The 26,861-nt window shown below is 40.4% G+C and overlaps 1 protein-coding gene across 1 annotated transcript in view; it reads left to right on the forward strand.

Annotated features, from left to right (window-relative positions):
• Nucleotides 1-26,861, forward strand: part of kcnh8 (potassium voltage-gated channel, subfamily H (eag-related), member 8) — a 381,437-nt gene that overhangs the window by 311,560 nt on the left and 43,016 nt on the right. Inside the window, exons 11-12 of the mRNA XM_048548228.2 lie at nt 10,036-10,250; nt 24,830-24,871. Of these exons, the coding sequence (XP_048404185.1) occupies nt 10,036-10,250; nt 24,830-24,871 (257 nt within the window). The remainder of the gene's footprint in view (nt 1-10,035; nt 10,251-24,829; nt 24,872-26,861) is intronic.

A 26,861-nucleotide genomic window follows, 5' to 3' on the forward strand; every position in this document is an offset into this window, starting at 1 on the left:
CCAGCTGCAAGTTCCCATCAATCCCTCGCACCTTCTTCACCCTCTTTATTATTGTCTTTCATTGTCACTAAGTCAAAGTTCTAACAGCACTGTGGGGGTTCCAGCACCCCGAAAACTGTAACAGTCCAAAAAAGGAGCTCATTTTCTGCAGCATTGTTTAGAATGGCAATAAATTCTGGCCTGGCCATCCCATCTAGCAAATAGGAAAAAAACGAGAGAGAGTGGTAAATTCAGATCCCACAGTGACTTACGCACATTGATACAAAAGCAAAATGCTGCAAGTGCTGAAATTCTGAGATGAAGACAGAGAATGCTGGAAATGCCATGCAGGATTGGATTTGTCGGTTTTATTTTTGTGGCATGAATGTACAGTGGTATTTGCCCAATTTCCAGCATTTCAGCTGTTCTGGAATGCTAATGTAAGAGTCATGGGTTGTTCCTGGAGCACAGGACTTCAGCACTCCTGTCAGGACATTGCCAGAGCTTTTGCTGTAGCCATTATACCCGCATGTAATGAATCGAATTGCCTGAAAGGCAGCACTCCAGCTGGCTATACCCTACAGGATTCATTCATGGTGATAATGGTGTTAGCAAGCTATGTGCGGTGGTAAACATTGTGTTTCCCCAAGCAAAGGACATTCTGTGCTTTTGTTGCTCTTGGTGCTGTTTCCAAATGCAGTTCAACATGAAGGAGTATAGATTCATCAGCTGGGGAGGACAATGGGTTATAATCAACTAGCAATTTCCATGCCAAATTTGACCTTTTTTAATGAGAACCCATGAGACCCATGTTGAGCAATGATAGGGTCATGCCCTCTCATCGTAGACCATTTGACAGCATTTTGGATCTGCCTTGCAAGTGGGACAGATATGTTTGGGGATGGTGAGGGAGAAGTTTGGGACGTTGCCTGATATTATGATTCTGTGAATATAACTGGCTCGGGTTGTTGCTTGACTAGTCTTTGGGACCATTCTCCCAATTGTTGCACAGGTCTCCAGTTATTGGTGTGAAGGAACTTGTAGGCTGAACTGGCTGAGTGTACCTTTGGCAGTGTCAAAATCTTATGGCGTGTCGGTTTCTTTCCTATTATACTTTGCTAGAATTAATCTTCAAATTTGGACCTTGGTCAGTTAGAAAGCACTGGACTGCCAATGGACTGTTTTACAAATGGCCCTCTATTCCTTTGAGTTCATTCTTATTTTGTTTGGAATCCAACCAGCCTGATAAACAACATACGTATTTGTGATATGTAAAACTAAGTCATGAAGGCAAAATACAGTAAGTGCGATCTGAAATATAAAAGAATGCTGTTAACACTCAGCAATTTAAGTGACATCTGTTCTCACCATGGATGCTGCCTGACCTGCTGAGTATTTCCAGCAATTTCTGTCACATATCACAGGCTGTGAAGATGTTTAATGAATATGTATTCTCCTTGACCCATGTTGAATTATTCCAGGTCCCTATTTTTGATTCGGTATAGTTAATGTAATTCTAAAGTAATTACTAATGCTGCAGTAGGTTGAATCTAGGATGTAGACAATTATTGTTCAATGTGACATTAAATTGGATTTTCATTTCCCATTCAATCTATCATACCAATCGGATGATGGCACCATTTCAGATATTTGAACCATCACAATTTCATCTCTATTATTCCGATGATGAAAATATGTAGTACTGTAAAGTGTGATTCCATATAACTAGACAGACTGAACAATTCAGTATTAAGAATTAATTTACACTCCCTCCCTTTCTGTTTCATACCCTGCCATTGTAATTCAGTAACAATGTAAATGATTGTCCCAATGACACAGTTAGGTTATTGAAATTGTAATCCAAAGAATACAAAGTAAATGCATCATCCTCAAGGTGACACAGACAAAATGTTGGCTTAAATCACAGCTGTTAATAATTTTGACTTAATTTAAACAAAAATCTAGAAATTCAAGCATATCTGATAGTAGTGAAAGTGACAACGAAATTCTCGTAAAACCAAAAATAATTCGCCAAGTTTACATAAAAAGAGACCTGTATCCTGACTTTTAGTTGTCTTCTGATGTGTATGGTTGTTGTATGGTGCCCAGGACTTGGGCTTGATTCGAGCTTTAAGTGACTGTCTGTGTGGAGTTTGCACATTGTCCCTGTGTCTGCATGGTTTCCGTTGCATGCTCTAGTTTCCTCCCACAGTCCAAAGGTGTGCAGGTTAGGTGGATTGGCCATGTTAAATTGTCTAGGGATGTGCAAGCTAGATGGGTTAGCCAAAGTTAACATGGGGTTACAGGGATAGGGTAGGGGGCTGGGTCTGGGAGGGATGGTCTTCAGAGAGTCAGTGTGGACTCAATGGGCCAAATGGCCTATTTTCACATTGTAGGGATTCTAAGATGAATGTGTCAAAAACATTTTCAGAATGGAGATCTGCCATCACCTTATCAGTACAACTAGGGCTGAGCAATAGATTATTAGAGCTCCTTACATCACAAGAATTAATTTTTTAGAATATACTAAATTTAGGATGACTTAAGCAAAGTATTGGTAGTTACCAGCTAGAACATAATAACAGAATCTTAGCAGAAATTGGTTAAGTGTGATTTTGGCTGAATTTCACGGAGGACTTCATTCTGTGAGCCATCACAGCCCGAGTGAATTTTCTCACTATTTTTCCAAATTTTCCACTAATTATGCACAATGTCCATCCTTATTGTACTCTCCCATTCACCACAGGCTAAAGTACAAGCCACTGTTTGAACCTCCTCGAATCTGCATCATCTGCATCAGCCATCAAGCTGGTCAAGTATTGACAGTCACAGCCCTATGCGGTTTATATTACTTGCCTTACTCAGTTTGGACAGAGGGTAACAGGCACTTTGCTATGCTAACAAGACCTGAAGGTCCTGCTGAATGGGGAGATGGGTGCAGTAACTACCCATGGAATGTCCCAGTGACTAATGGGGGGGGGGGGGGTCTAGAAGAGCTGGAGTTGACAGGTTACTGCCCTGACTTTCATGTTGGAAGTCAATACTATCCTGTTTCTATCCAATAATTGGGAGAATGGGGGATTGCGTATCAATGATGTAAGGCAAATTAATACTAGGAATGTTAATATGTGCGACGAGGCCACTCATCACTTGGCTGGCCTTGGCTTTTCCTGCACTATTCTCATATTCTATGACATTACTAATATACAGAAATCTATCAATCACAGTCACAAAAATACTAAATGACTCAATCTCCGCAAATAGCAAAGATTCACCATGCATTGAGTGAAGATGTTCTTCTTTGTCTCATTCTGAAATGGCTGCCCCAAATCTAATAGGTTCAAAAGCCTCATCAAAGCATTAATATTCCAAATAATTGAACTGAATTAGCTTTATTATCATGTGCCCTCGAATGAGCACATAGAAAATTTTGCAATGTTGCTGCTTATTGTGCCATCTCAGGTACAGGACATCGAGGTATAGATGCTAAAGTATTTGTTACAGAATTGAAAAATAATAGGTAAAACTCCACCACAGGAATAACAAGTTTTTAATCAGTACTTTAGTTACTCGACAAGACTAACATCAGAAGAAAAGGTTTTTAAGAAGTGCTCAAATTATAGTCCTTTCCACCAAGTTTGTGCCAGCACCTAGTCTCCAGACCATGTCAGGTTTCAAAACCCAAGACATAACTTCCATTCCGCAATGGCCTTAGCTGCCCAATGCCAGCCTCCGGCCTTGGACACAACTCCCCTGCAGCGGCTTTCAGTCCAGGACTCGCCTCCCCTGCACTGGCCTCCGGTCCAGACTTGCCTCCCCCACAATGTCTTCCAGTCTGTGACTCACCTCCCCTGCACTGGCCTCCGGTCTGGGATTCGCCTCCCCACATTGCCCTCTGGTCTGGGACTCACCTCCCCACAATGCCCTCCGGTCTAGGACTCACCTCGCCGCAATGGCCTCTGGTCTGGGACTCACCTCCCCCGCACTGACCCCCAGTCTGGGACTCGCCCCCAGCTCCCGCACCCTGCAATGCCCTGCAGTCTGGGACTCACCTCCCCGCAATGACCTCTGGTCTGGGACCCACCCCCAGGACTTGCTTCCTGCTCTGGGCTGGTCTCAGATTCGCCAGTGATGAATTCCCATCTGGGAGTCGTCTCCTCCATTCCCTCTGGGTAATTTTATCAAGTTAAAAGTTTGGAAGAAATAAAAGTCCAGAAAAGAGATACAAAAAGAAAGAACAAAGTAAAAGAACAGGCAAAGCAGAGGAGCTGCAGCTGGAGCATTGTAAAGTGCTGCCAACTGGAGCACACAGTTCTACCTGTAATATTTATGTCTCACTGAGTAGAGTTTGCTACGGAATCGAAACTCGACCTTAATCATTTAAAACATGCATGTTGCTAATATATGGTTGAAAGTCTGATAACCATTATTCATTTGGACTAACATCAGTCGAAAAGTTCCAATTATAATAAAGAAACAAAGAAACCTACAGCACAGGAACAGGCCCTTCGGCCCTCCAAGCCTGCGCCGATCAAGATCCTCTGTCTAACCTGTCATCTATTTTCTAACGGTCTGTGTCCATTTGCTCCCTGCCCATCCATGTACCTGTCCAAATATATCTCAAAAGACGCTAACGTGTCTGTGTCTACCACCTCCGCTGGAAACGCGTTCCAGGCGCCCACCACACTCTGTGTAAAGAACTTTCCACGCATATCTCCCTTAAACTTTCCTCCTCTCACTTTGAACTCATGACGCCTAGTAATTGAGTCCCCCACTCTGGGAAAAAACTTTTTGCTATCCATTCTGTCCATACCCCTCATGATTTTGTAGACCTCGATCAGGTCCCCCCTCAATCTCCATCTTTCTAATGAAAATAATCCTAATCTACTCAACTTCTCTTCATAGCTAGCACACTCCATACCAGGCAACATCCTGGTGAACCTCCTCTGCACCCTCTCCAAAGCATCCACATCCTTTTGGTAATGTGGCGACCAGCACTGTACACAGTACTCCAAATGTGGCCGAACCAAAGTCCTATACAACTGCAACATGACCTGCCAACTCTTGTACTCAATACCCCGCCCAATGAAGGAAAGCATGCCATATGCCTTCTTGACCACCCTATTGACCTGCGTTGTCACCTTCAGGGAACAATGGATCTGAACACCCAGATCTCTCTGATCATCAATTTTCCTTAGGACTTTTCCATTTACTGTATAGTTCGCCCTTGAATTTGATCTTCCAAAATGCATCACCTCGCATTTGCCCAGATTGAACTCCATCTGCCATTTATCTGCCCAACTCTCCAGTCTATCTATATTCTGCTGTAATCTCTGACAGTCCCCTTCACTATCAGCTACTCCACCAATCTTAGTGTCATCAGCAAACTTGTTGATCAGACCACCTACACCTTCCTCCAGATCATTTACATATATCACATACAACAGTGGTCCCAGCACAGATCCCTGTGGAACACCACTAGTCACAGGCCTCCAATTTGAGAAACTCCCTTCTACTACTACCCTCTGTCTCCTGTTGCCCAGCCAGTTTTTTATCCATCTAGCTAGCACACCCTGGACCCCATGTGACTTCACTTTCTCCATCAGCCTGCCATGGGGGACCTTATCAAATGCCTTACTGAAGTCCATGTATATGACATCTACAGCCTTTCCCTCATCAATCAACTTTGTCACGTCCTCAAAGAATTCTATTAAGTTGGTAAGAAATGATCTTCCCTGTACAAAACCATGTTGCCTATCACTGGTAAGCCCATTTTCTTCCAAATGGAAATAGATCCTATCCCTCAGTATCTTCTCCAGCAGCTTCCCTACCACTGACATCAGGCTCACCGATTGATAATTACCTGGATTATCCTCGCTGCTCTTTTTAAACAAGGGGACAACATTAGCAAGTCTCCAGTCCTCCGGGATCTCAACCGTGTCTAAGGACACTGCAAAGATATCTGTTAAGGCCCCGGCTATTTCCTCTCTCGCTTCCCTCAGTGACCTGGGATAGATCCCAACCGGACCTGGGGACTTGTCCACCTTAATGTCTTTTAGGATACCTAACACTTCCTCCTTCCTTATGTCAACTTGACCTAGACTAAGCAAACATTTATCCCTAACCTCAACATCCGTCATGTCCCTCTCCTTGGTGAACACCAATGCAAAGTACTCGTTAAGAATGTCACCCATTTTCTCTGACTCAGCGCATAACTTTCCTTCTTTGTCCTTAAGTGGGCCAGTCCTTTCTCTAGTTACCCTCTTGCTCTTTATATATGAATAAAAGGCTTTGGGATTTTCCTTAACCATGTTTGCCAGCAATATCTCATGTCTTGTCTTAGCCCTCTTAATCCCTTTTTTCAGATTCCTCTACGTTCCAGATATTCTTGCAAAGCTTCGTCTGTCTCCAGTCGCCTAGACCTCATGTATGCTTCCTTTTTTCTCTTGGCTAGTCTCACAATTTCACCTGTCATCCATGGTTCCCTAATCTTGCCTTAATATATTGAATGGTCTGTGTATAGAATAGTCTGGTCCCGAGAAACATCACATAGAACAAGAACCACTCTATATGGCCATCATCAGTCTAACAAATGCTTTTAACTCAGTCAATCAGGAAGCACTATGGAATACCCTATTAAAGGCTGGCTCTCCAGTGAATTCTCAAACATCCTCTGTCTGTTTCACAATAAGATATCAGTGACGATCCTCTCTGATAGTATGTGACAGAATTCTTTGAGGTTAAGACAGGGTCAAGCAGGGATGAGTCACTGACCCACCCCTTTCTCCATCTTCATCACCACCATTCTTCACCTTGCCAAGAACAAGCTTCCCAGTGGTGTGGACATTGTCTGCAGGATGGGTGGAAAACAACAGAGCACTGCTCCCATTGCACTGCATGAAATTCCTACTCTCATCTGTGCGTGTGTGTGTGTGTGTCCATACTCGTTGCAGCTGTCAAAGAACATGGATTACATCTTCCTACAAACGTGTCGTTCAGCTGAAAACAGAAACTTCTGAGTTGGCATGGAAGATGGAATTACTTGAAAGATTCAATGACTTTGCAATTCTAGTTTTGGTCTCAGTAAGGAGAAGTGTCAAAGCTGCCTGTTGGGGCATCTCTGCAGGATCTCTTTGTAGTTGTGCTACCTGAATCAGGAAAAGGAGCAGAAGACGACTGTGATTGCAAACAATGTAAGTCTGCAACAAAGCGAGGAATGAGAAGCGTTACAAATGATGAACATTTCTGGCCCTAGTAAGACTGCACCAAGAGTATTGCATACAATTTTCGTCCCCTTGCTTGAGGAGGGATGTAGTTGCATTGGAGGCACTTCAGAGGAGGTTCTCTTGATTGATTCCAGAGACAAGGTGTTTGTGTTATGAAGGGAGATTGAATGGTTTTGTCTCTTACTGTCAGGTGTGTAGAGAATGAGAGGAGATCTAATTCAGGTATGTAGGATGTTGAAGGGTATTGAAAAAGTAGATGTAGAAAGGATGTTTCCTCATGTAGGGCAATCTAAAATGAGAGGTCATACTTTTAGGATAAGGGCTATCAGATTTAATACAGAGAGGAGTAGAAATTACTTCTCTCAAAAGGATAATGAATCTGTGGATTTCATTAACTGAGAATATGAAGAATCCTGGGACATGTAGGAAATTTAAGGGGATAGACTGTTTTTTTAAGTAGTAATGGGTTGAAGTGTTGTGGAGACCAGGCAGGAAAATGGAGCTGAGGCCAAAATGAGATCAGCCATGATCATATTCATTGGCAGAGCAGGCTCAAGGGGCTGAATTGCCCACTCCTCCTCTTGGTCCTTCATTTCTTATATAAAGCAACCACAGGTTCAGATTTAGAAAAGACTTTCTGCTCTAGAATTTTGTGCTACCTGCAGAAAGAAAACATGAGAATGTGACTTAAGCCTCTCCTGCATTGCCTGTGTCAGTGAAGATTTTTGCAACATTCAATTTCTTTGATATTAAAGAGTCAGATGGAGACACCGAGTTATATATTGTATAAGTCACTTGGCAGTGCTTCTTACAGCAAGTAGATCAGGATTTCTTTGCCATGGAAAATTAATATATTGTGTTTTTCAAGGAAATCGGATAGCAACAGGGACATATACTTAACTTCAATTCACTCACTAGCTTATTCAAGGTACAGAATATTATTGATGCCTGGCTCCTCTTTAAAAATAAATCTAGTTATTTGAATTACAAGGGCATTAGTCCATTAGTGTGCAGCTTAGGTGTAGTCAACAGTAAAAACATCAGTATATCAACCCCGTACAATTCCTTCATCTCCAGACAACTCATTATTCCACCTGGTGCAAAGAAGGTCAAAAATTGAAGGTTAGGTTAAAGGAACTATTTTTACGTTCTGTTGTTACAGTTTTGCTGTGCCATTGCTGGCTCCATCTTTTGATGCAGTGCAGTGATGTAATGAATGCCTTCTTTCTGATAATTTGATTGAGGAGGAAACCATTGGAGTTGTGAAGCACAGGTTCTGATCCCTGGATTGTTCTAAAGGTATCTCTGGGGAAGTAAGAAAATGATAAATATGCATTGTGTTCTCTACATTACCTCACCATTGATAGGGCACCTGTTTGGTTGGTTAACAAAGAAATAGGATGAGGACATATAAAATTTCAGAGAAGTGGAAGTTGAAGCTGCAGGAAAACCATGAAGCAATCAGGCTGCTGCTCAAGTCAGAACATCCATCCTGGAAACATTCTCATCACGCAGGCAGGCATCCAGATGACTCCCCAAATCAACCTTTTCTTCCTGATCCTCCTTTACAATAAAATCACCAAAGAAGCATTTTAAATTCTTCCATGTTATTTTTCATTAGCGTGAAGCTACAAGTCCCTGCCACAGCAAAAGGAATTTCAATTTCCACAGTTTGTTGCCAACACATTTATTGCACAGCTATTTATCATTTTCTGAACCTAATTCTTTCCACTACAGTGCTTCCGATGCTAACACTGACTGCCTTTTCTCCACTGTAAACTTGTTTGGATGTTCATCAGAAGCTACAATAGAGAAGTAAGATGGTAACTAAATATTGAAGTGGAGCACAATCTCTCACATCCAATTACTACTGGACAAGCCAGATTTCAGTCTGAAATCTAGGTTGATGGGTATTTTCTTTTATTTTATCACTGAAACATAAGTGCAATGCTGCATATTTGGTTTTAACGATAAAACAAATTTATTACACAAAAGAAATGAAGATAAAATAGAACAAACCAAGCGATTTATAGATAATGCAATTTGAAAGATTTCAAAACATATGACAAATACAATCTAATCTATTCTAACACCATCACTCAAACACCAGACAGAGTTCCCTTCTTGATCATAACAAATGTTTTACTTAACTATTTCTTCCAATTCCCAGTCCTGAGAACCTAATGGTCTCTTCCTTGATCTTTCACATAACTGAGCTTAAACATTCATAGCTTTAAATAATCTCTTCAGGGTTTTAACTAAATGCTTCTAGAATTCGCAAACTAATATCATCACACTGAGGTAACATGTTTCCTAACAGTTCTGAATTGATTCCTCTCTCTAAGAGATTTGATCCCATCCAGGTCTTCTATGAAGTGCTAAAAGAGTTTTCAATGTCTGACTTTAGTTTAGAAAAAGCACAATGATTCAGTATTCTAAACAAAAAGAAAGCTAATACCATTTAATATTTTAAAAAACGCTCAACCAGCCACACCTCAAGAGATCCCTCGAAGATCACACAAAAAAACTCAAAGATCACTTCTCTGAAATTTCAAGCACCCACAGATTTTCTTTTAAACTCTGGGCTATCACCATAACACTCAATAGGAAGCCTTTGTGATCCATATAACTCTTAAAGTTTGCGAACTAGATCAAAGATGAATTCCAGGTGCAGCAACAGGCAGCAAATGCAGCCTTATTTCTTGGTGAGTCTTTGCATTGCAGTAATTTCAATAAGACCCAATGTTTCATATTGATGCAATATGTTTGAACTTAGTTCTCCAGCTTCTGTAAATGCTTTTGCAGATCTGTATTGCTTATTGTCTTTCAGGTAAAGGTGACCTAATTGGTGCAAATCTTGCAAATAAAGAACAAGTTATCAAAACTAACTCAGATGTTAAAGCTCTAACCTACTGCGACCTGCAATGTATCAATCTGAAAGGTCTCTATGAGGTGCTGGAGCTCTACCCAGAATATTCTCATAAATTCAAGGAGGACATTCATCATAATCTCACTTATAACCTCAGAGAGGGTCATGAAAGTGATGTAAGTACAATGATGTTACTTATTATATTTTTACTGACATTATAGAGGCCATGGAAATTTCGACCAGTTCAAATTAACTGCAAAATTTTAAGACAGTATACTGATTTTCAACTTGTGATTACAGCTTCAGGGAATTTCCTCCTGTAAACTAATACTATCAAGCTACAATTTCCTGCACAATGTTACTCTGCATGCCTTTTGCCAAAAAGAAGTTTGAGGCTTGAGTTCTCCACCTCCACTCTCCACTTGCCATACCCCAGTATACATATTTGACACTTCCCTGGGCATTATCCTAACATTATGCTGCTTTGGTTACTGTCATCCCCATCATCATACTAATTCTACATTCAAGCCTCACTCTCAAATTCTCTTGAGGCTGCAGGAAAACCATGAAACGGTCAGGCTGATGCTCAAAGCAGAACATGCATCCTGGAAACATTCCCATGCAGGCATCCAGGATGACTCCCCGGTTCAAGTTTCATATATCAACACCAACAATTGTAAGTCGTTCCATTCTTAAATCCTGCACATAGCACGAGATGCTGGCATAGAGGTAATGTCACTGGTAGAATTGGCCTGTGCATCCTTACTTTCTGTCTCCCTCCTTTTTCAATAAAAGAGTCACATTTCCTATCTTCCAATCTAATGGGGCCATCCCTGAATCAAGGGAGTTATTGAAAATTAAATGAATGAGTTAATTATATCACTAGCCACTTTCTTTTAAGGTCCTAGAATGAAGTCTATCAGGGAACTCAGTACCACTTCTCTAATGATTGTCATTTTCCAGAGATCCGCCTTCCATTAATTCTAGTTCAGATTGTAATATTTTTGGCTCGATTTTTATTAATTATACTCTCACAACTATAAATCAAATGAAGAAGAAGTGCCAAGTCGGAAGCTGAAATGAGGAAAGAAGCTCTTGGGATTAAATAATGAGTTGCTGTATTCATAGAGAAGGAAGAGTGAAATGTATTAATATTAGGAAACAATTATGATTGACACATTACCAACACACTCATATTTCCTACTCAGCTGTACACAGCTACAGCGTTCCAGCACAATGTCACAGCAGAATCTACAGCAGACAATGCACTGCAATAAACAGTCGATGCACAACAAAGTGAAAGGACAATGGATCAGTTTACTCGTTATAAAAGTACTGGAGATGGTCTGTTAATAGCTGTTTGACTGAAATCAACATACAGAGCCATGACTGCATGATGTGATAGAATTAATGGTGAGGGAGGGAAGTGTTTTGGAAAAGAGGGAAACTAGTTTGAGCTGAATGGGGTTCATGCAGCAGGAAAGCTGGGTTTTGGGACCAGTACTGGAATGACAGCAGCAACACTAACATGAAAGAAAAAATGCTTTCCTTCTTTTAGAGAATTTTATTTCTTCCCATGTTGTACTAAATCCTCAGGTGTAAAGAGGTTGAACCCAGAACTACAACATTCTTGAGGAGATTTGCCATGCTGCATTCAGATAACCGTGGAAAGTTTGGAAGGATAACGGTTTAAGCAGGAAATCCTTAACATTCCATTAAAATGTGCAGTTGTCAGCTCAGCTTGGAACGATCCTTGGTAACTTCCATTGAGGAGCTGTCCAAGATGAGTCTAATCACCAATGTAACCACAGAGGAGAACATAACAGATTTAGGGATTAGTTCTATTGAGAGAAAGTGAGAATTTTCAAAAATTGTGTAAAATGTGTAAGGTGTTGTACAGACCTGGAGTCATATAGCACCAAACATGTCCTTCAGCCCAACTCATTCATGCTGACCAGGTTTCCTAAACTGAACCAGTCCTATTTTCCTGCATTTGGCATCAATCCCTCTAAATGTTTCCAATTCACATACCTGTTCAAATGTCTTTTAAATGGTGTAATTGTATTCACCTCTACCACTTCCTCTGGCAGTTCATTTTCATAAATGTACCACCATCTTTGTGAAAAAAATTACCCTTCAGATCCCTTTTAAATCATTCCTCTCTCACATTAAACCTATGCCCTCTAGTTTTGGACTCCCCTACCCTGGGGAAAAGATATTGGCTATTCACCTTATCTTTGACCTTCATGATTTTATAAACCTCTATAAGGTCGCCCTTCAGCCTCTTCCAGGGAAAAAAGTCCCAGCCCATACAGACTCTCCTTATAACTCAAACCTTCCAGTCTCAGTGACATCCATGTAAATCCTGTTCTGCACCCTTTCCAATTTAATAACATCCATCCAAAAGCAGGGCAACTGGAATTGTATGCAGTACTCCAAAAGTGTTCACACTGCTCAATAAATTTAAGATTCTCAGCACAGTATTGTGGGATTTACTGCAATCCAGATTTTGGAACTTGTGGTATGCCTTTCTAAAGAGGTCAAAATTTTAAAAATTCAGATAACAAGGTGTGGAGTTGGATGAACACAGCAGGCCAAGCAGCATCTTAGGAGCACAAAATTTGACATTTCAGGCCTAGACCCTTCATCCTTAGGGAGAGGATAGGTCAGTCCAGGGAGGGCGGACAGGTCAAGGGGTGGGATGAGGTTAGTAGGTAGGAAATGGAGGTGCGGCTTGAGGTGGGAGGAGGGAATAGGTGAGAGGAAGAACAGGTTAGGGAGGCGGGGATGAGCTGGGCTTGTTTTGGGATGCGGTAAGGGGAGGGGAGATTTTGAAGCTTGTGAAATCCACATTGATACCATTGGGGTACAGCGTTCCCAAGCGGAATATGAGCTGCTGTTCCTACAACCTTCGGGTGGCATCATTGTGGGACTGCAGGAGGCCCAAGATGGCCATGTCGTCTGAGGAATGCGGGGGAGTTGAAATGGTTCATGACTGGGAGGTGCAGTTGTTTATTGCGAATTGAGGATAGGTGTTCTGCAAAGCGGTTCCCAAGCCTCCGCTTAGTTTCCCCGATGTAAAGGAGGCCACAATGGGTACAGCAGATGCAGTATACCACATTGGCAGATGTGCAGGTGAACCTCTGTTTGATGTGAAAAGTCTTCTTGGGGCGTGGATGTGGGTGAGGGAGGAGGTGAGGGGGCAGGTGTAGCACTTCCTGGGGTTGCAGGGAAAAGTACCAGGTGTGGTGGGACTGGACGGGAGTGTGGTGTGGACAAGGGAGTCACGGAGAGAGTGGTCCCTCTGAAAAGCAGACAAGGGTGGGGAGGGAAAAATGTCTTTGGTGGTGGGGTCGGATTGCGGATGGCAGAAGTGCTGGAGGATGATGCCTTGGATCTGGAGGTTGGTGGAGTGGTACATGAGGACGAGGGGGATTCTCTTTTGGTGTTTATTGCGGGGACGGGGTGTGAGAGATAAGTTGCGGGAAATGCGGGAGACACGGTTGAGGGCGTTCTCAACCACTGCAGGGGTAAAGTTGCAGTCCTTGAAAAACAAGGACATCTGAGATGTATGGGAGTGGAATGCCTCATTGTGGAAGCAGATGCCACGGAGGTGAAGGAATTGGGAATAGGGGATGGTATTTTTGCAGGAAGGCGGGTGGGAGGAGGTGTATTCTAGGTAGCTGTGGGAGTCAGTAAGCTTGAAATGGATTTTGGTTTCTAGGTGGTTGCCCGAGATGGAGACAGAGAGGTCCAGGAAGGAGAGAGAAGTATGAGAAATAGTCCAGGTGAACTTAAGGTTGGGGTGGGAGGTGTTGATGAAGTGGATGAACTGTTCACCTGTTCTTCCTCTTACCTATCCCCTCCTCCCACCTCAAGCTGCACCCCCATTTCCTACCTACTAACCTCATCCCGCCCCCTTGCCTGTCCATCCTTCCTGGACTGACCTATCTCTTCACCTTTACTGGCTCCATCCCCACTCTTTAACTGCTCCTAAGATACTGCTTGGCCTGCTGTGTTCATCCAGATCCATACCTTCTTATCTTGGATTCTCCAGCATCTGTAGCTCCTATTAGCTCTAAAGAAAATTCAGCCCTGTTTCTCTTGGACAACTATCATGACAGTGTTATGAATGGAGTGAGGGTTTTCCGGGGATGCCCCGTGTAAATTGAATTTACAATGTGTTTTATGATACATCTTTGCAGAAGTTGCATTTGCTTTGAAATCACCAAGTATTATTCTGAGTTCCTCTGAGAAGATCCATACATAGCAATTGGGAAGTATTTCATTGATAGCATTCAGAGAAGAGAGTTAGTTTTTGTGAGCAGTGAATCTTTTGTTGAACTATCCAGTTGACTTTGACCATAGAAACAGAGGACACACAAAAAAAGATGCATCAGGCAAGACTTGGAAATTACAACAAATTTATTTCCTGATAATGTAAGAATAAGACCATAAGACATAGGAAAAGAAGTAGGCTATTTTGTGTAATGAGTCCACTCCACCATTCAATGGCTTTTTCCCATAACCTTAATTCATCACTGACTAAAAATCTGCCTTGGTTTTCAATATATTTAATGACCCAACCGCTATAGCCCTCTGTGGTAAAGAATTCAATAGATTTACTAGCCTCCTCATCTTTGTCCATAACAGGGAACCAAATGACTGTCAGATTATGCCCTCCGGCCTTGACTCCCCCACTAGGGGAAACAAACTGTCTGCACTTACACATCTACCATGTCAAGCTCCCTAAGAATCTTATATGTTTCTGTAAGGTCACCTCTCATTCTTCAAAAGCACGATAAGTACAAACTCAGCCGACTCAACCTGTCCTCATAAGATAACCCCTCCATACTCAGAATCAGCCGAGTGAGCCTTCTCAGGATTGCCTCCAATACTTGTGTGTCTTCCCTCAGGCAAGGGGTCCAAACTGTTGTCATAAGTCCGAGCGTGGTCTGATGGATGTGTTGAATAGTTTTAGCAAGACCTCCCTATTTATATACTGTATTCCCTTTAAAGTAAAGAGTAACTTTCCAATTACCTGCTGAATTTATATGCTGACCTTGTGTGATTTAGGCATGAGGATCCCTAAATCCCTCCGTGATGCAGCTTTCTGTAATCTTTCTCCATTTGAATAATATTTTTAGAGTGTTTTTATATATGGTGGCTCAGTGGTTAGTACTGCTGCCTCACAGTGCCAGGGACCCAGGTTCAATTCCCCCCTCAGGCGACTGTGCAGAAATGGCACATTCTCCCCGTGTCAGCGTGGGTTTCCTCCAGGTGCTCTGGTTTCCTCCCACAGTCCAAAGATATGCAGGCTAGGTGGATGGCCATGTTAAATTGCCCTTAGTATTTAGGGATGTGTAGTTTAGGTGAGTTATATGGGGATGGGTCTGGGTGGGATGCTCCGAGGGTCATCGTTGACTTGTTGGGCCGAAGGGCCGTTTCCACACTGTAGGGATTCTATATAATTGTATGTAAATATTTATCTCTTCTACTCTTCCTGTCAAAGTGCATAATTTTCCATATTCCATACTATATTCTATTTGTCATGTCTTTACCCAATCACTTCACCTGTTTATATCGCTCTGCAGACTCCTTCTGCCTTCACCACCTACCCTTGGATCTGTTTTTGTGTCATCTGCAAATCTGGGGACAATACCTTCACTTCCCTCACTAGTCACTAAAATATCTTGTGAATGCTTATGGCACTGCAATAGTTGCAGGATGCAATCATGAAAATGTCCCCTCTCCCCACCCCAGTATGCCAACTGTCTACTTTATCTATAAGTTAGCCAATTTCTAGCTATCTGTGTTCAGTAATTGATCTCAGTGTGCATATCACCGTTGATTTCAGCATTCATAAGCTGAAAATCGGTTTGGAGTCCTCATTATTAAATATGAAAGGACATCATCTGGGAAAGGAAAACTGAGATACCCATTTGGTCAAATAACAAAGCACAAACAAACAAAACTGATGGTCAGTAAAGAAATACCTCATACATCAAGTCTGCCTCACAGCATGATGACAGTAGCATCATATCTAGACATTTAAAACAAGAAGGCTAACTGAACTTCTAACACTATTTAATGTGCCATAATCCCATTACTCACAGATCCATAATCTAAGCAATCAGAACTCATGCATAATTTCCAGTTATTCCATCTCACAGATGGATACCACTGTTTCTAGCTTCACACCAACCACCCACAGCATCCATGTACTTCTAGTTACTGTTATGACTGGTATACCATCCCAAAATTTTGCAGCACACTCACTGGCATTCTTCCCTCTGTCTCACAGAAGAACGTCACACGTGATAGCAGACAGCAGCAGAGCAATGTCAGGGTGACCCAACTCCGAGGAGAAGACGGTGCTGAATTGGAACATCATATGAAAAGGAATATAGACTCCCACTAAGTGTAGAGCTGGATGAACACAGCAGGCAAAGCAGCATCTCAGGAGCACAAAAGCTGATGTTTCGGGCCTAGACCCTTCATCAGAAAAGTGTCTAGGCCTGAAACATCAGCTCTTGTGCTCCTAAGATGCAGCTTAGCCTACTGTGTTTATCCAGCTCCACACTTTGTTATCTCAGATTCTCCAGCATCTGCAGTTCCCATTATCTCTGATACAGACTCCTACTGCGGTCCACTAATCTGTGTTCCATCAATTAGGACCATCATCATCTAATACCATTATTTCCAGCATCACTGAGAATATTCAGGATGATTGCATTTGTTGTATAAGGCAGTTAGCACCTGAAAAAGGTTGACTGACACCAGAAGTCAGCTTTGTCCACCAGGATATAAGGAATATACTCTGGTAGAAGTTAACAAGTGGTTTTTACATTACAGCTAATTGTGATGTGTGGCTAGTCTGACATACAGCCTGATGTATGAGATTATCAAGAGATTATCAAGTAACTCAAATTTGCTGCAACTAGCTATTAAGCACAATGTAATAAACCTATTCTGTTTATTAATACTGAATGCAGGTAATGTCAAAGACTGTGTGGACATCCTTCCTCATGTGGTGTCAATAATTTCGACTCATAACAGTAAGAATGATTGGTGGCAGTGAATTTACGTAAGGCCTTTCAGATAGATCTGATGAACAAGATCACAACATTTGACAAGGTCCCTCATGATGGGTTGGTCTAGTAGATTAAGTAACATGGGATCCATGATAAGTTAGCAAATTGGATACAAAATTGGCTTGGACTTGAAGACACAGCAAAGTTGTGAAGGGGTGTTTTTTTTCTGACTGGAGGTCTCTGACCAATGATGTTCTGTAAGGTACTTCAATTATTTGTAATGTATGAAAATGTAGGTGATCTGATTAGTAAGTTGGCAACCGACATGAAAATTGTGAAGAGCGAGGAAGGTTAACAAAGGATAAAGCAGGATATATATCAGTTGGAAAGTTAGGTGGAGAAACGGACAAGTGTGAGGTGATACATTTGGGAGATTAATTGCAAGAGGACAGTAAACAGTAAATGACAGGACCCTTCAGAGCATTGATATACAGACGGATCTTGGGCTTGCCTGAAAGTGGCAACACAATGGATAAGGTGGTAAAGAGGGTGTACGGCAAGTTTGACTTCATTGGTCAGGGCATTGAGTAGAAATGTTTACAAGTCGTATTGCAGTTGTGTAAAACTTTAGTTAGACCATGTTTGGAGCATTGTGTGCAGTTCTGGCTTGCACATTATAGGGAGGATGTGGGGTCTTTGGATATGGTGCTAAAGAGGTGTACCAGAATGTCGCCTGGATTGGAGTGAATAGCTGTAAAGGAAACGTTGGACAAACCTGGATTGTTTTCATTAGAGCCGAGAGATGACCTGATTGATATGTTTAAAATTATGAGAGGTATATATAGAGTGGATGGTCAAAGTCATTTTCCCAGGGTGGAAATGTCAAATGCTGGGGGCAGAGATTTAAGGTGAGAGGAGAAAAGTTTAAGAGGGAGGTGCAAGGAACATCTATTACACAGAGGGTGTTGACACCTGGAAAGCGTTGCCAAGGGAGCTGATAGAAGCAGACATGTTAGCAAAGTTTAAAAGGCATTTAGAAATGCACATGAATAGGCAGGGAATAGAGGGATATTGTCCACTGTAAAGGCTGATGGGATTAGTTTAGAATGGCATCACGGTCAGCAGAGACATGGTGGGCCGAAGGGCCTGTTCCTATGCTGCATTGTTCTACGCTCTGTATTTTAACATACACCATCCTTACAACGGTGCTGATTTTGTCATATATACCATGCTAGTAGTAGAAGGTGGGCCCACTGTCTCATAAACAAACTTCTAGCAGGGGTAAGCTTTTGAAGAAATCTTTACTTCTACAAAAAAATTCACAGTCATCTGCGAGAAGAAAAAAGAAAAGAAGTCGTATTCCAGCAGGATAAAAGCACACAAAACCCGTCAGCTTCTGAGAATACAACAGCCAGCAATTAGAAAGGCTGGAGAAATGATAACAGTACAATCCAATCCCAAGAAGCTCAAAACGGCTAGAAAACTTACATAGACAACAGCCCTATCACAGCTACTAGGGGAAAAACACGATCAAAAACCAAAGATTAAACTGTCAATATTGAATACTTGAAGTGAATACAATCCATGGCAGGAAGGTGAAAATTCTTACATTTAAGGAAAAATTCAAGATTGAGAAGCTAAATAAAATCCTAAGTGCTTTATTTTGTCAGCAAGCATTTCCAGATAATGTGCAAAAATTAAAAAAAAAACCTTTGCACCACTGAACTAATAATGTTTGCTTGCACAAAGAGTTTAACATGCTCCAACAAGTGTATTTGCAAGATGTTCCAGATCACCAAAACATAAATTCTTTTGCTCATGTATCTTTCTATGATGATGGACCACCTTTGGAAGGTGCAACTCAACTATTCCTCCAGGTAATAGATAACTATTAATCAGATATGTCAGAAAGCGTATAGGTTCATGATATTCGATCTAATACCAAATTTGACTCTGGCATGGGTAATCCAGTATTATCTGAAATCCATTAAAGAGAATGAAGCTATAACCTTCTGACATGATGAAAGCAGCACACTGCTTAAAATCAAAGTAATGCTGTGAGTCCTCAGGGAATACACAGACCAATACTATGTGGTGCAGGTATGTGCCATCAAAAGCCAACATTTCTCATTTCTGAGCAGAAAAGTATACTTCGCTCTTAAAATTCAACAGGATATTGAAGAACCTCAATCGGCCACAAAAAGCAGTGATCAACATAACTCCACTCAACCAGAACACTTCATAAGTCCCAAAAGAATTTTCACTAAATGCGAGAGAAAATATTCACCACTTGAGTTGAATTACATTGGGGTATGACAATTTACAGTTGAGATGTTGGGAGATACTACTGATTTTACACATTTGGAGAAATTGTTCAGTTGCCATCCAGCTGTAGATTTATCTTGGAAGTCTAATCATCAAACATCCTGGACATCACAACCACTTGGAGTTAATATTAGACTCATAATGCAGTCAGTTCAGCTGCACAGGAAAGATCAACAAAAGAGTACACTCAATTTTACTGTCTATGACTGAACCTGATTAAATGATAATATTATCCAAAATAATTTGATTGAGGATAAAACAATCATATCAAGTCTACCTTGTAACAATGTCAAAAGGAGAAGTTTACTTGGTAGAGGAACACAATTCTCTGACACGATTTGAGAAAACTTAGATTATCCGAGGGAAACAAAACTTTGACAGTGACATTGCTGCCAAAGAATATCCCTACAAAGGGCACTCAGGAAATCAAAGATGCATCAGTTTCTACCATAGTAAAAAACTGCATTCGTGTGTCTCATCCTCAAGCAGCAGGTTCCCAACCAAACAAGTTATCAGCTATGTATAAAGTCAGAAGCCCTTTGGGAGCGAGGGTAATGATAAATCTACCTATTTGAAACAACTGCATGAAGAAGTTAATAAGAAGAAAACAAAAATAACTTGAGCAGAAATATTGTATAAGATAGTAGTACCTGAATGGATTAACTGCAGCATGAGAAAAGCTCCATTCATTAGAATAGGAAGGACTATTCCTGAGAAGAGTTAGCCAATGGTTCTAAGTTGCAAGCTAACAGTAACACTAACAAGAAGGATTGGTGGCGGTGAATGGATCAAATGGGCCTCAACCTATATAGTCAATAGTAAGGGTTTCATTATATATACTGACATGTTCATCTCTTAGGTGGTTCTCACATTCTGCTATTTGTCTTGAAACACAAATTGCAGAGGAGTGGCCCCTAGACCCATGACTAAATCTTCCCTTTTGGTATTGCCGTTGTTGAATACCCCATGAATTCCTCTTGAATGGCAGTTTCATATGGAAAGACGTGACCAGGAGCAAATGTTTATTGAAGAAGCATCATTCAAACTGGCACTCACAGTTACCGGTTGTCATAGTGTCATCGTGTGTCCTTTGAGGCATAATTTCACAAGGACTGCACTCCTTGTAAAATTAAGCACCAGGTTATTCCAAATCACCTTTTCCAAATTCCTCCAACAACACGAGCTCAGTATTTCCACTAACTCAGCAACAGGCAAAGGAAGTCAGAAATGCCCCACCTCAATGTTCCCTGCCACTTTCTTCAAATAGCCCTGGTGAGTGTTCAAACAGAGTTGTAATACAACCTACAAAATCCAAAATGACAGATCAGATGGTAAATCTTAATTTAACACTGCTTAACATCACAATTTGCTCATGACAGTCGAACTACACTTGTATTCCTACAAGTATAACACACCAGAAATGACAAAAGTAATTCAGTCTCCATCTTTATTTCTCAGTGTTTCCATTATGTTTACACCAGCAAAGCCATACAACTGACATTTGCAGTCACATTAGATTCAATTTGTGGCATTACTAAAGGCCTTTTCACATCTGTTGTGATGGTCTCCATTAATAAAGTCCTGCATGTTTTTCCAAGTTCTTATTAATTTGCTCTGCTACCTCAATAGTTAATGTATGTGAACACCTAGTCTGTTAAGCGTACTCCATGTAAAATTGTACCATTTAATTTACTTTGTCACTCTTCTTCTTGTCCATAATGTACTGCTTTATTTTTCTACATGAAATTTCATCTATCAGTCTTTCCATTTCCACTGTCAATCTGTATCCTTTGTTTCTATTCTCTTCCTTACTATTAACTACATCTTGAATTTGTATTATCTACACACTTTGAAATTGTAATACTTATATTCAACTTCAGATCATTAATACATATTAAAAAGAACAGAGTTCCTAATACTGACCTTTGGGGTACACGATTTTCAACTTTCCTTGACTCTGAAAAACAACAATTTAATACTAATCACTGCTTACTACCTCTGGACCAATTTCAGTTCCCACACAATTACTGCTCCGACAACCCCATGGGCTTCAATTCATACTTTTCTGTTTACATCTACATCTTGTTCTCATTTCTAGAATCATTTTGCCTCCGCCAATGGCCTTCTGATTTGTTTCTGAAGGTAGGTGTATTCATCCCAAAGTGTTTCTTTACCTTTAGCTCTACAGGATCTGATGAGTTATTTTTTTCCTCCCTCTATCAATTCATATTGTTTTGTTATTTTGATTATGGTCAAGGTTATGTAGTTCATGCCTGTTTATATTAGGTATATCTCCTTAACAATATGCCTTTTAAGAAACAGTATGCCAACTGCTGTTAGCTGAGACATTCTTAGACAATAGACTACAGTCAATTTCTCTTTGTATTTCCTGAATTTCCTTTGAGAAGCTGACTGATTGACTGTGCTGAGGCAAAACTTATTTTAGAGCTGGTTAGTAATTATTTTAAAACTGAATCCTTGGGCATAGGATGTTTTCACGAATATCAGTATATATTTTTCCTTAATTTTTCCAGAAATTTTTTCCACAAAATAGTTATAATTGTGATTCCCAAAACAAATAATATACATATGACCTATTTACATTTGACACTTCCTTCTAAACAAACACACACTTTCAATTTTTTTTATGTTTTTGAATTCTGTGCAACATATATGTTGGTTCATTGTCTTCACCTGGAGATCATTTATTTCAAAACTTCCCAGTCTTGAGAGCAAATTATTCTTAACTAAACGAGTTGTAATATTGGATGGTGATTTTGTTAGCAGTTATATTAGTCACACTTTTAAGTATTGTTCTTTTATTAAGTGTAGCAAATATTTTAACATGTAGTGAGGTGTAAAAGTGCATTAAACAAATTTCAAGCTCAGCCTTCTTGTGGAACTTACAGGCAGAAGCTTTGTAACTAGCTATTGTTTTAGATATGTTTCGAGGCATGAGAAACAAGTCCCTGGGTCAAGACAATATTGTTTGCCTCAAGATGGAACCTTTCAAAAAGATAAAAAATAGTGAGAAAAGTAAACAAGTATCTTCTTTTTTTCTGAGATAACAAGATGTAGAGCTGAATGAACACAGCAGGCCAAGCAGCATCAGAGGAGCAGGAAAGCTGACGTTTCGGATCTGGACCCTTCTTCAGAATTTTTTCTGGTCTATACAATCATAATGTGCACTAACTATTACTTTTAACACCTTTACCCAGAGACATAAATGCCACTCTCAAGGGGATTGATGTGGTAGAATTCAGAGACATTGAACATTTTATTGGACATTGCAGTGGATAAGATACTTCATGAAGAGACCACAAATTTCTGTAACCATTCCTGTTCCCACTATGCTTCCAACATCCACAAAATGCCTTTATGTACTTTATAAACATCCAGAGGGGAGAAGGGAAGACATTTGGATGTAGTAATGCTTGCTGACAATTGTGTTCTTCAATACATGTGCAACTCAGATACTGCAGCAGCCTGCGTGCTTCCAATAAAATGTGGAAAAGACATCAGGTTCAGCCTGATAAGTGGCAAATACATGAATGCCACACAAGTGCCAGGCAATGACCATTTACAATACAAAAGAATATAAACATCTGCCCATCACATTTTAAAGGCCATACCATTGCAGAATTCCATTGCCTCCCCCCCCAAAAAAACTTAGTATTTAACATTAACCAGAAACTGATCTTGAACTGATTTGGAACTCCTTACCATAGAGAGCTGTGCCTTTAGACTCCTTGTGTATATTTAAGGCTGAGATAGATAGATTCTTGATCAGAAGGGGAATCAAGGGTTATGACGAAAAGTCAGGAAAGTGGGTGCAAGGAGTGTCAGATCAGCCATGATCCTATTGAATGGCGAGCAGGCTCGAGGAGCCAATTGATGCACGCCTGTTCTTATTTCTTATGGTCTTATCAGTTTCGCCACCATCAGTGCACAGTGTTAACAATGTGTAATATCTGAAAGATGCACTGCAAAAACACGTCAAGACTCCAGCTACCCAACCTTTTGACAACTGCTACCCAACCCTTGACAATTATCATTTAGAAAGACAGAGGCAAACAGGTGCATTGGAAACAATTAGCTGCAAGTTTCCCTCCAAGTTAGTCACCATCCTGGCTTGTAACTATATCACTGTTCCTTCACTGTCGCTAGATCAAAATCCTTGAGCTCATTTCCTTACAGCGCTGAGGGTGTCCACTGCCCTCCACGGACAGCAGCAGTTCAAGAATTGAACCACCAGTTTCTCAAGGGCAAGTAGGAACGTGCAACTAATACTAGCCTCACCAATGATGCTCATATCATTATAACAAAATTATAAAAGACTTTAATTATTATTAGGAATGTAATCAATGACACCGAACCTGTACAGAACCTTGAGTATAAAATGTAAAATATAATAATGTACATATTGAAAATAATTTAGTGCAACATCAAAAATCCAATATTGAACTTGTTTTTTTGTTCTGAAATTGTAAAGAATTATTTTGAGGAGCTTGTTTCTGCCACAATTCAAGGGCAAAAATGTTTCTTGCAAAGAACATTCCAGGTTACTTTGAGAAATTGATGCCATGATAATTACCTGGCTACCTTTACTGTTTACTGCTGATTGATCAGAAGATAACTAGAGTGCCTTTCATTCACCTGCGAAGCTGGAATTATTTCAAAGGAAAGCAGTGAAGATACTGAAGTAACATCAACACCCACATAATGTATGCTCAGGAACAGAGACAGAGCCCAGTATGACAAAATGGAGTAAGCAGCAAACTTGCAGCAGACCATGCAAACAATAGAACTGCCCTGTTGTTTGATTTCACTCAATCAATCACCATAATTGCTGGTCAAAAGCAACCGAATTAGTAAGGCATACAACTTAGAGATCAACTAAATTCTGGCTTTCCAATGAAAGAATCCATTTGTTACTGCACTGAAGGATTGGGTTGTGCATATATACTGACAATAGCTGACAGTATCACACTCTTTTTTTTGTGTAGGTAGTTACAGTTAGATAACTATACAAATATACACTTACAATTAGGTTAAGACTTAATATTGAGGTCAAAATATAGATGATTGTAATATTCCTGAACAATGATTTGTGACAACCCTGAACAGATTTTTACCCAATTTGTAATTAATCAAAATTATCTAATTTGAAAGTTGAAGAGCTGTTGAAATAATTAAAAGGAAAATCACCACATCAATTTCTAAAATCAGAAAGCAAGCCTAGCCGTTCTGTGTAATATGCAAGTATCAATTATTATTCTTTATTATTTTGTAGATCCTTATTTTATAGAAGCATAGAATCCTGTATTTTGGATTTCAACAATCATTTTTCTGTAAAAAATACACTTCTGATTATTTTGGCTTTTGTACTTCAACAGGGAATTTCAAGGCTGTCCAACAAATCGTATACAATGTCCCAGGTATGCTGCACCTTTTAAGTTACTCTACTTGTTAAAAAGTAACTAATTGCCTAAATAACTATAACATAATAGAACTTAACTTGTTTTCTATTCTTAAAGTTTGAGCAAATTAAGGTTATTTAAGGGAAATGCAAAACTATATAGAATCCAGCATGGCAATATTTGCATATGATATTTAAATTGAGTAAAGATATTTAACACGTCCCAAATAAGAAATTGTAAAGTTTGTTCTTACAAATTTTTGGGTGCAAACTAGAGTTAGAAATTGACTTATTTCAAGAATAACATACATTGTGCTGCACCGTCTGAAGCACCATGGGAACATGCAAGCAATGACAAGCAGGAAAAGATTTTTATAATCTTTCCTATACAATTGTGATGCTTTATCTTTGAAATGCATGTAGTCTCCAGCCTACCAAGGAGCTATTCAATCTCCACACAGAAGGAAAAATAAATCTGGTTTAAAATAAAACCGAGGGCAACTTGGGGGCAAGGTATCTACAAAACACCTCGCTGATTCATGTGAACAATACAGAACTGGTGCAGGATGTTACTCTGGTCATAATTCCTTGTATTCCAAATATTTTATACCATAATTCCTTGTATTCCAAATACTTTATAAGAATTAATGCCTCCAATATCCAGAAGCAGACCCACACTCACTTAAAGGAGTTCAATGAATTGACATGCAAGGCGTGACCAACAACCTGATGCTGGGCTCCACCATTCTCTGAGAAAAAACTACCTCCTGAGATATTACCTAGGTTTTGCTTCATGCATCTTACAATTACACCCCCTGATTCTCCCTCACCTATTTCACCGGAACAAATTATTAATTGAAGCACAACGCGTTCCCATTATTATCCTTTGAAATCCAATCAGATTGCCCCAAACCTATAATCCCCTGAAGTGATGTTGGGCTGAACTGGGAATTGAGTCTGGTGGTTCTTCTCTGTGACCTTTACAAACCAATAATATTACACGCCATGTAACGAACTCAGAACTAAAAGTAGGATTTCAACTGAGGTCTGCCTAAGGTCTTTGTAAATACAGTTAGTAAGTTTTATCTAATAATCAAAAATCCTGCAAATGCATCTCTGCTCCCTTTTCATTTTAGCTGTCATTATATGGTATTGCTCATTGCAATTTAGCTACAAGAAGGCTCAGGTACTTTTTCTTTCCTCAATTTCTTTTATGCTTTTTCCTAAACAGTGTACATATTTTGATTTTAATTTTGCACTTTTCTAAAATAATCAGTGTGCCAAAACGTACAAGCCCTTTGTGGCAATGTGTTAGCATGTCATAGAAGAGGCAATGGCCTAGTGGTATTATCACTGGTCTGTTAATCCTGAGATCCAGGTAATGTTCTGGGGACCTGGGTTTGAATTCTGCCATGGCAGCCAGTGGAATTGGAATTCAGAAATATCTGGAATTAAGAGTCTAACGATCACCATGAATCCATTGTCAATTGTTGAAAAATCTCATCTGGTTCACTAACGTCCTATAGGAACAGAAACTACCATCCTCTCCATCTCTGGCCTAAATGTGACTCCAGACCTACAGTAATGTGGTTGACTCATAAATGCCCTCAGGGCAATTAGGGTTTGGCAATAAATGCTGGCCTAGCCAGCGACAGCCTCATCCTGTGAATGAATAAAGAAGAACAAAATGCAGGAGCAGAGGGAAACTTGGGAATTAGTTTGTTAGATTGGCTTCCTGACCCATTCCTGTCTCTGAGAAATCTTGCCAGAGATGCAGTCAATGCAGCAGTGGCTGTCCTCCCAAATGAGACACGGTTAAGATGCCATCTCTTCCCAGATGCAAATGGGTTCCGAATGAGGTGGTAACTGCACAAGTAAATGGACAAGGTTTCTGGTAGTGTGCCCTATAATTCAGCCAACATGGAGATCGCAGGATCAGAGGGCACTAGCCAACCCATGGAGGCTTGGTTGAGTGAATTTTAAATTTTTGCAATGCCTGTATTTTGAGA

This window comes from Stegostoma tigrinum, chromosome 2 (assembly GCF_030684315.1).
Source record: "Stegostoma tigrinum isolate sSteTig4 chromosome 2, sSteTig4.hap1, whole genome shotgun sequence".
NCBI classification, from domain to species: Eukaryota; Metazoa; Chordata; class Chondrichthyes; order Orectolobiformes; family Stegostomatidae; genus Stegostoma; species Stegostoma tigrinum.